The sequence below is a fragment of the Callorhinus ursinus genome, unplaced genomic scaffold (genome assembly GCF_003265705.2).
Source record: "Callorhinus ursinus isolate GAN/ISIS: 27379988/994484 unplaced genomic scaffold, GSC_fseal_2.0 scaffold55, whole genome shotgun sequence".
Lineage (NCBI taxonomy): Eukaryota > Metazoa > Chordata > Mammalia > Carnivora > Otariidae > Callorhinus > Callorhinus ursinus.
The window spans coordinates 1,131,305-1,142,000 of record NW_027397117.1 but is presented as its reverse complement, the minus strand read 5'-3'; the positions used below and the strand labels follow the sequence as shown (position 1 = coordinate 1,142,000).

The 10,696-nt window shown below is 44.9% G+C and overlaps 1 protein-coding gene across 1 annotated transcript; it reads left to right on the top strand.

The window, feature by feature from the left end:
- Positions 1-3,095: 3,095 nt before the first annotated feature.
- On the top strand, positions 3,096-9,424 carry IFT22 (intraflagellar transport 22). Its single transcript, XM_025864522.2, has 5 exons — positions 3,096-3,233; positions 6,782-6,858; positions 6,963-7,052; positions 7,311-7,513; positions 8,569-9,424. The coding sequence occupies exons 1-5, from the start codon at positions 3,195-3,197 to the stop codon at positions 8,715-8,717; spliced, it is 558 nt and encodes a 185-aa protein (XP_025720307.1). The 5' UTR covers positions 3,096-3,194; the 3' UTR covers positions 8,718-9,424.
- Positions 9,425-10,696: the final 1,272 nt, after the last annotated feature.

The following is a 10,696-nucleotide window of genomic DNA, read 5'->3' as shown; positions in this document are numbered from 1 at the left end:
CATAGAAATATTGGGGCACCCGAGTGGCTCAGTTGGTTAAGTGCTTGACTCTTGATTCCGGCTCAGGTCATGATCTCAGGGTTGTGAGATTGAGCCCCGTGTTGGGCTCTGAGCTCAGTATGAAGACTGCTTAGGATTCTCTCTCTCCCTCTGCCCCTCCCCGCCCCCACTCCCAGCTCTCATGCATGCACTCTCTCTCAAAAAAAAAAGAGAGAGAAAGAGAGAGAAATACAGGTGCAGGTATAGGCACTGATGCAGATATAGATAATCACATGACCCAGCAATTCTGTTCCTAGGTATTTACCCAGGGTAAGTGAAAACATGTCCATACAAAACTATTTCTAGTAGTTGTGTTTATAATAGCCCCCAAACTATAGACAGCCCAACCCACATAACCATCAACAGGTGAACAGGTAAACAGATGATGGTATATTTATACATGGAATATGACTCAGCAATAAAAAGGAATAAACTATTGACATACACAATATGTATGAATATCAAAAATATTTTCCTGAGTGAAGGAAGTCAGACACAAAAGAGTAAATATTGTGTGATTCTATTTATATGAAATTCCAGTACAGGCAAAACTAATCTCTAGTGACAGAAAGTACAACAAAAGTTTTCCCGGTGCTAGGGGTGGGAGGGAGTTGACCACAAAGGAACATGAGGGAACTTTTGGGGTAACGGAAATATTCTGGGTCTTGAGTAAAATGATAGTCTACACATTTTTCAAAACTCAAAGAACATTTAAAATAGGTACACTTTAATATATGTTTATTTTTAAATTTAGTTATTTATAACTAAATAACATTGATTTTTTAAAAAAATAGGACTACTCTATGGCAAAGCATTTGTTGTTCCGCAGTCTTTCCTTTATTACAGACGTGATGCCTGAAGGCACAGCAGCTACCTTGTGACTATGAGGTAACAAGCATGAGGACAAAGAGTAAATTAAACCTAAGGACAGCAGAGAAAAAAAGGAGAAAGAAGCTGGTGCCTGAGGCTATTTTTGAGCTGCCAAGCCCTCCCTAGACTGTCATCCTCCAGACCTTGTCACTGTAAGAGTTTTGTTCTTTCAGTCAAATTAATCCCCAAGCAAAATACAAAGTCGCCCCATCCAAATTATTTCCACTCCACCTTCATTCTTCATCAACTGAGAATGCATCCCTCCTCCTCCTCCTTCAGAATCCCAAACCAAGAATTCAAGCACATAATCTTCAAAGGTACACTTTGGAAACAGCCGCTATGTGAAGTTAATTATGGCCGGAGGCATCATGGAGCATTCAAAAGGGCCAAGAGGAGTTGGGAAGACAGGCTGAGAAATAGCACTGAAGTCTTAAGAGACATGAGAAGATGGAAAGAACCCACAGCAGATGCGAATGGGAATGAGACTGGATAGATAGGTGGGAGCCAATTTATGAAGGGCTTTTAAGCATTACATTTCTCCAATGTCACAGGCTAACTAGCCCTAGACCTGATATCTCAGGCAGCGTCACTGACTAATGAACTTTAGCATTTCAGCCATGTCATATTGGGGTTCCAAACTATTGTTTTTTAAAGATTTTATTTATTTATTTGAGAGAGAGAGCAAGAGAGCAAGCACGAGAGAGAGGGGGTAGGGGCAGAGGGAGAAGGAGAAGCAGACACCCCGCTGAGCAGAGAGCCCAATGCAGGGCTGGATCCCAGGACCCTGGGCAGAAGGTAGCCGCTTAACTGAGCCACCCAGGTGGCCCTAGAGTTTCTCTTACACATAGCCAGATACAATTCCTGGCACATGCTTCCCATCACCCTTAGAATAAATTCCCAAAGTCTTACACGATCTCTCCCACAGCATACCCTACCACTCTCCCTTATTCTTCCTGCACAAGCCTCATGGACCCTCTGGGCTGTTCTTGGTACATGCCAAGTTTATTTCTGCCTTAGTGCCTTTGTCCTTGCTGTTCTGGCATGCTCTTCTTTGAGATCTTTCACAGTTTGCTTGAGCCCTCGCTTCACTCAGCTTTCTGCTTTAATGTCACCTCTGTCCCAAGGTCTTGCCTTGACTACTCCATCCAAAATTGGTTCCTTCACACTCCTTAACTCTTTAGTAATTTATCTTTATTCATAGCACTTACCACTAACTAAAATAGTCTCTGCCCGAGAGTATGTTATTTATTTTCTTGCTTAGTTAATGTCCATCGGCTCCCCGGGAATGAAAGCTTCCAGAGGTACAGGTAAATCCCAGTACCTGGAAGAGTGCCTGGTATGAAGTAGGCATTTGAAGGATATTCATTTAATCAATCAGTCAATTCATGACATCTTGAAATTGCGGTAGACTCTTCCTTACATTTCACTCAGTTATTTGTAATACAAAGACTATGTAACTATCCACTAAAAGTTAAAGCCACGGTGTTGGGTTTATTTTGGCATTTTTGTCATACCAGCACTTTCTGGGGCTAGCAAATGTCTGGACACTTAATTTCATGGCCTCTCCTGAAATTCTGGACCGGCTCCGCAATTTAAGGCTGACCTAATGAATGAACTTTGCAGCGAAGCGTCCAGACATCTGCACCGACACTGAACTACGCTGGGCATTGTCCTTTTGGTTTCTCCCCAGATCACCCAAAGGACGATCAGTGGTGAACCCATTCAGAGACCCGAGACTCGTTTTGTCTCTGACCTTTTCTAGATTGGGCCAGGGCCGTGATAAACCCGATCACAGTGTGGACAGTGCCGTGGCAGAGTGACGAAGACGTCAGAAGGCCTGCTCCCAACCCCAGCTCACCAGCTACATGGCCGGTCTTGAGTTCTCGGGATTACCAGAAGACGCATGGATCAGGGACCTGCAATCAGCCCCCAACCTACAAAGAGAGAGAGGCGGCCTGTGTGAGCTCTGCGGTCCTCCCGGGTCAGAAGCGAATCTGGATCCGGGTTTTTTGCTTCCCTTCCACCCTCGCTCTAGCCTTGCACGCCCGCTTCCAGCCCCGAAGCCCAAGCCACCAAGCCAGAGAGGCCGGCCCACGCGCCCGACTCTCCGCCGGCCCACACGCCGGCCCTTCTGTTTCCGGCCCCGCGCCGCGGCCCCGCCCACTCCCGTCGGCCCCCGCGGGCCGCTCCCGTCGCTGTGGAAACGAAGGCTGCCAATCGGCGCGGCGGCTTCCGCTCCTCCGGGCAGAGGTGCGCTCCCACCAGCTTGAGGGCGGCGGACCGCGATGCTGAAGGCCAAGATCCTCTTCGTGGGGCCCTGCGAGGTGAGGCCCGGCCGGCGAGGGCGGCGGGCGGGGGCCGAGGCGGGCGCGCGCGACCCGGGACGGTGCCTTTCGCCGGGAGCCCCCCGGGAGTCGAGAGCCTGGTCCCACCGCGCCCACCCGGTGGGCGCCGCTGGCCTCAGCGTGAACTCGGCGCCCCCAGACCTTGACCCCGTTTTCGTAAGTCCTGAAAGTAGTGAGTGGCGTTTTGGAACCAGAGTCTAGGTCCCACGATTCTCCTTTGCCCCTGAGGTTGGCCCTAATGAACATGCCTGTGGGACAAGAAAAGGAGAGGAAAGATTGGACTATTACATGGTCTTTGAACGGTTCCCTCGTAGTGTGCGTGGTGGCGGGGCGGGGGGGGGGGCGGAGGATTAAACCTATTTGTGGACTTCACACCATACACAGGAATAAGATTCCCATGGACTAAAGCTAAATGTGTAAAACAACTACCGTAGAAATAGTGAATGTTCTCCATCTTCAGCGCGCATCCCAATTGCCTGGAGGGCTTGTGAAAAACACGACATGCCAGTCCTGCCCCAGAGTTTTGATTCAGTAGGTCTGGGAGGGATCCGAGAATCTGCCTTTTACTGGTGCTGTTCGTCCAGGGACCACGCGTTGAGAACCACTGTAGTAGATGCGTCTATGGAGAGATAATGTTATTCAGCGTGAGACAGGGAAGGTCTCCTCAAGCACAACACAAAAAATGAAGAAGCCTAAAAGAAATGACAGCGAAAGTAAGCCTGGGGAAAGTATCTGCATAATACATTACAAAGAAAGAATTAACAGGTAGAACGCACAGGGGAAGTTTAAAAATTGGTAAAAAGAACTCAGTAGAAAATCAGGCGAAGTCCCTGCACACAAGTACAACCAGCCAATAAGTATAAGAGGATGTTCAGCCTCACAGTCAACAAGAACATGAATTAAAACAAGAAGATGAAGCTTATTTGCCCACCGTAGTGGGTGAAAAAAGGTTAGAACACTGATGACATGAAGCATGAGGATGCTTGTAGGGAAATGAGTACTTTAGGATTCTGCTGATGGGACTATACGTTGCTAACAGCTTTATTGGCAAATCCAATTATTAAACTTTAAAAACATGCATAGCTTTCAGTGCAACACTGACATTTCTCAAAATCTACGGAGGCTGGACACTTACCTGTGTTCCCCAGAGGGGGTGTCGAACGATATTGAACTGGAAACACCCTAGGTGCCCATTGATAAGAGAACGTCTGAATAAACTAGGGACATTCTTACTGGGGCAGACTCCAGCGTTTCCCAAAAGGAGGCACTGTGTGGAGGGACATGGAGAACATGTCAAGTTTATGTCTTGCCAAGACATAAACTAGTAAGTGAAATAGACAATAACAATATGCACAGAATTGTGAAAAGTAAACCAAGCATAAATATCTTCTCTTTTTTTTTAATGGAAATTCTCAAACATACAAAGGGAGAAAAAAACAAGGAACTCCTACTACTCATCACCCAGCTTCAACAACAAAATATATTTCCGCATACACATATCCTCCTCTACCTCAATACTCTGCAGATTGGCCAACTTTTCTATTCCTTTAGCATGCTGGGCCCATTCCTGGCCTGGTGCCATCCAACTAGTTATTCTCTTCGCCTGGAAGGCTCAGTTGACCCCTTGTCATTCAAATCTTGGTTTAAACTTCACCCTTTCAGCCTTCCCTGACCACCTAGTTCAAAGTCCCTATGGCATTATCCCACTTGATTTTTATCCTCATGCTTAGCACTACTTCATCTTCTGTTCAACAGCTCCAGGCAAGGTAGACACTTAAAAATACCTGATGTGCCTAACAGTTTCTTCATTTTCCCAGAAGAACCCTCCCCCTCAATCAATTGGTTTTGACCAACATGTATATATAAATTTAAGGGCGTAGATGAAATATATAAATATACTTCTATAATGTTTTATGTATTCATGTAGCTATATATACATTTAAAGGTACCCTAAAGATACATATTAATTTAGAAATGCTGTTTTATTCCATACTTGCATTTCACGACACAGCTTTAAAATTTAAACTCCTCATCTGTACCTTTGACACCTGAGTTGATTTTATGACCAAAGCCACTTTTAAACCACATGATGGGCACCTGGCTGGCTCAGTTGGACAAGTGTGTGACTCTTGATCTCAGGGTCATGAGTTTGAGCCCCACACTGGGTGTAGAGATTACTTAAATAAATAAAACTTAAAAAAAAAAAAACACATGACAAAGCATACCATCTGAATAGTTTAGTATATAAGCACTTTTTGAATCTGTGTATGACCCTGTTCCTAGAAATGTATTCCAGCCCAAAGAACCATTCCTATACCATCAGGTCATTTGCTTTATTTGTTCATCCTATAGATAAATATCCATGGTCTCCACAAACATAACCACTCAACTGTAGTTTTTTTTTTTTTTTTTACGATTTATTTATTTAGTTGGGGGGGCAGGGGGAGAGGGAGAAGCAGACTCCCCACTGAGCAGGGAGCCTGATGCCAGGATTGATCCCAGGACCCCTGAGATCATGATCTGAACCGAAGGTTGATGCTTAACTGACTGAGCCACCAGCTTGACTGACTGAGCCACCCAGGTGCCCCTCAACTGTGTTATTTTTAAGTGAGGCTACATGCTCAGGAAGAATTATTAAAGCAAGATTAATCCCCTCCCCGACCTTTTTCTGATTCTGTCAAGTGACCTCTACAAGCCTCCAAAACTGGCATTGGTTGAAATGATTCTAGTCAAGCAGTTGTTCAAAATAAAGTTCTTGAGAGAGCAGGACATAATTTCAGAGATTTTGAAGGACTCGAGGGATTCCCTTTCATCTGAGGAGGAATTTGCAGAGAAAAAAATGCCTAATCTTACATCCAAGCATATACTATATTCGCTAAATGAACGATGCAAATGTACAGAAAGTATCTGAAAACAGATCATAGTTACCACCTTTGGGGAGGGAATGGAAGAGATGGACAGATAGCTACTCTGGGCGGAGGGACCAGGAGGGCTGTTTTGTTAATAGGACTGAGTATGACTTGTATTTTCTAGAAGGAGAAACAGCCCCGTGTGACAGTGTGGCACAGCCAGCCTCTGTGGGACCCAGCTCTCAACTTGAATTTCTGTGTGACCTTGAGGAACTCCCTTCCCCTTTCGGGGCCTCAGTGGCTTCGTATCTGTGACAGACTGGTTTCTTGATGTGGAGAGGAGCATGGCAGGAGAGAGACTCACGCTAACAATTCTTTTCTATTCTCAGATAAGTTAACTGAAAGCCAGCGAGGGAAATCAGTGTGGGTAAGAAGGTCACCCAGTTAGACCTTCTTTAAAACCCCATGCATGCTGGGTTCCAGACCAGACTGCGCCCGCCAAATACAGGAAGGCAGCGAGGCCCGCCCAACCAGAGAGAACCCTCTGCCTTGGTGCTCTCAGGGTGGCCATGGCCTACACGCCATCACACCTGGTTCCAAGCCAGCTATTGGAGGGCACATTTATGGTTTACTTTTCTGCTCTTTAGCAAAGACCTTTTATTGTCTTCATTTCCACAGAGTGGAAAAACCGTTTTGGCCAACTTCCTGACAGAATCTTCTGACATCACTGAATACAACCCAACCCAAGGAGTGAGGTGAGCCCTGATAAATCTGTTTCCCAGAGAGGCCCACGGGATGGTGGCATTCCCAAAGTATACTGTTCCCAAAGTGGAGATGCTACTATTGTTTTTATTTCTAGGATCCTGGAATTTGAGAACCCACACGTGACCAGCAATGCCAAAGGAACGGGATGTGAATTTGAGCTATGGGATTGTGGCGGTCATCCAAAGTACGTTTCCTTTAAAGAGGGTTGGCTTCATCAAATGATTCAAGACTCAGCTGCCCGCCAAGCACCTTGGACTGTGGCCCAGCACACTTCCTAGCATGTATTAGGGGCATGATCGATTATTTGGTGACATGCATGGCTTTTGAAACTTGACACAGTGACAAGTCATCCATCGATTAACCCTAAGACGTTATTTCTAAAGGCCTCAGCTAGAAACCGGAGCCACCTGACATTCACCGTGCCTCCTTCTCTGGCTTGCAGGTTCGAGTCTTGCTGGCCAGCCCTGATGAAGGACTCGCACGGGGTGGTGATCATCTTCAATGCCGACCTCCCCAGCCACCTGAAGGAAATCGAGATGTGGTATTCCTGCTTCGTCCAGCAGCAGTTCCTACAGGACGCTCAGTGTCTGTTGATCGCGCACCACAAACCAGGCTCCGGAAGTGATAAAGGACACCTGACTTTGTGTAAGGAGACTTCCATTTCTCCTTTCTGCTCTTGTCATGAGTGGTCTGGGCATTTGTATATTGTTCTGGGTCTTTAGAAACCAGAGGCTCTGTGCAGTTATTGAGCACTTACTGTGTCCTTGGCCTTTGTTCTTCCTAACATGTAAATTGGAATCGCCAGGTTGGAAGATCTGTCATAGCATCCAGGCCAGGACAGAGACACTTTGAAAGCAGGCAGACACCAAGAGGGAAAAAAAAGAAACAAAAACCTGATTTTAGCCACTCAGCAGTACAATTAGGGACATTCTTTCCTGACTGGTCTTGTCTCAAGAAAAACTCCCAATTAGCCTGTGACACACCATGACAGAGTGACAAAGTGCTCATGGAAGACGATTCACAATACTCAGAAATCTCTTCCTTTCTGGTGTGAGAAGAGGACCTGGAAGTGGCTGGTAGTTTTGCTATCCCACCACCAGGTGACAGTGTGGTGGCACTCTTTATTGAGCACCTACCGTATGCCGAGCACCTACCGTATGCTGAGCACCTACCGTATGCCGAGCACCTACCATATGCCGAGCACGATGCTGAGCAGCGGCAGTGGCACGTGGTGAAACGTTCCTTCCTCTGTTAAATCATGGCAGGCAAGACACCACTTTATTTTTGGCCTCTAGGGAAGTCAACAAATTGGCTTCGATAAGACTCAGGTCATCGGGAGCTGGAAAGGGCCCATTCTTAAAAATTCATGCCTATTAGAGGAACTGTAAAAATCTGCCACAGAAGGAACGATGATCCATAGTCAGAAAAGTTACTGCAGCTTAAACAGGAAACCCTTCTTGTGCAGGACTGTCATGGCCACAGTTTGCAAAAAGTGTAGCTATTGATTAACGCAATGTAGTGTCAGTTACATGTACATTCCCGAGGTCTTTATCTCTTGTAGCTTTGTCTTTTTCTTTTTCTTTTCATTACATCAGGTATATTGCCCTGTAAATTGTGGTAGTGGTACCAGAAATAAAAAATTAAGGAATTTTTAACTTTAAAAAAAAAAAGTTCATGCCTACTTTCCTTTCCTTTTTAAGCGCCCCCCTTAAGCAAGCTGAAGCTGGTGCACTCAAATCTTGAGGATGACCCTGAAGAGATCAGGTTGGAGTTCATCAAGTATTTAAAAAGCATAATCAACTCAGTGTCTGAAAGCAGAGACCGGGAAGAGATGTCAATTATCACCTAAGCAGCCTTCCTCTGGACTCTTCCACGTCACACATGAGGTCACCTTGTTCCCCAGGCAGATCTGGGATCTTACCCAGCTACTGATGTGACCTTCTCCCTGTGGCTGTAGAAGAGATTTTCCTTATCTACTCTCACGGTCGGGTCAGCCAGGGAGTTGATCTGGGGGTTACAAATCAGTTTGAGCCAGTAGGCGAATTTGTAAATGCAGAGCCCATGAAGGAGGGTCAATTGTACCCTCATTTGGCATCAAATGTGGTCTAGTTCCCCTCCTTATCTAGGAGGAGGGGAGCATGAGATTTAGACCAATTATGGAAAATGGAAGACTATCATTTTTTCCCCATATCTAAGGTGTAGGACTTAAGTGTTGGACTCTACCTCCCTGTTATTTAGAGGAATAGAATGGCAGCTCCACGAGGGGGCGGATTTTTATCTGTTTTGCTCATGCTGTATATCGTCCGCAGCAAGAACAGTGTAGCATGACGCGTCAGTCTTTGTTGAATGAACTAAGCAATGAAAACCACCTTCAAACCAATACACAGGAATTAAACTTCTGAATCATACAGTATTTTAAGTTTTGTGACTGGCTTATTTCGCTGAGCAGAATGTCCTCAAGTTTCATCCATGTTGTAGCAGGCGTCAGAATGCCCTTCCTTTTTAGGGCTGAATACTATTCCATTGTATGGACAGAATACATCTTGTTTATCTGTTCATCTGTTGGTTATCGTGAATGATTTGCTAGAACATTAGTGTACAATTCACCTAGGGTATCTTTCTTTCAAAGATTTCATTTTTAAGTAATCTCCACAACTAATGTGGGGCTCGAACTCACAACCCTGAGATCAAGAGTCACACACTCCACCGACTGAGCCAGCCAGGCACCGCCACCTAGGATATTTTTGAAGAAGATTAGCTTTTAACCTCTCCAAGATTTTATTTTTATTTAAATATCCTTGATATCTGGACATCCTTATCAGCTTGGAAGGTAGAATACACATAACGTCTTCTAAAAAGTTTTTTATGATCTCAGGGGAACTTAATTCTTAAGTATTCCTTCAGGTAATATATGTAAAAACAATGTTATATTGTCCTAACACTTAATTTGTAAAAACCATCAAAAGTGTTGATGCTCAGAATAAGCAGATATGGTGAGTTTATAGCTTATCGTACAAGTGGGTTTGCTTTAATCTTAGGAATTTGTTCATCCATAATTTTTATATTTGGATTCTTTTTTTTTTTTTTTTTTTTTAAGTAAGCTCTAGGCCCAACATGGGGCTTGAACTCACAACCCAAGATCAAGAGCTTCATGTTCTACCGACTGAGCCAGCCAGGTGCCCCTATTTTTGGAATTTTTTTAACATAGCCAACCTGAAAATACATTAAGTAGATCAAAAGTTAGATGTAGGTCTTTTCCAGTGCGAGTGAGATAAAAGTAGAGATGCTTAAGAGAGATGAATCAATAGGCGTGGGTGCTCTTCACTTTGACAAGGAGGAGGCTGACATGGAGCTGTGTGGGCAGTCTGTCAGAGAGTGGTATTTGCTAATAATGCCAACGTCCTGGTAAATTTAGATTGAACTACAGTCACCTCTTAGCCAACTGCCTGGTTACCTGCGAGCACATTTTAAGTCCAGGTTAATTTCGTTCTGACCTGCTCTCGGTGGGAACATGTGGAAGGAACACAGAATAGCCTCAAGGCCAACTGTAGCAAATCATCTTTACGTAATAGTGGCAGTAATAATAATTGGTCTGCAGAATACAGCTCCAGAACAAAAAGGAATTATTTTTATCTGATTGTTGATGAGAAGCCAAGAGTTCAACAGAAAAATTAACCCCAGCAGCATGCATTTACATTAGGGGCCAGAGTGCAACCCTTGTAAGAACTTGAATAGAGAAGAAGATTTGCATTTGAATAGGCCACATGTGCGCAAGGTCTAAGGGGAGAGTCAATGAAGAAGTCTGTCTTCCCTGTCCCGGAAACCCAT

Bases quoted from the DNA above. Each gene is read 5' to 3' on its own strand.
- IFT22 (XM_025864522.2), top strand. From the start codon at position 3,195: ATGCTGAAGGCCAAGATCCTCTTCGTGGGGCCCTGCGAG. The intron at 3,234-6,781 runs GTGAGGCCCGGC...TCATTTCCACAG, and splicing joins TCTTCGTGGGGCCCTGCGAG to AGTGGAAAAACCGTTTTGGC. The intron at 6,859-6,962 runs GTGAGCCCTGAT...TTTTATTTCTAG, and splicing joins AACCCAACCCAAGGAGTGAG to GATCCTGGAATTTGAGAACC.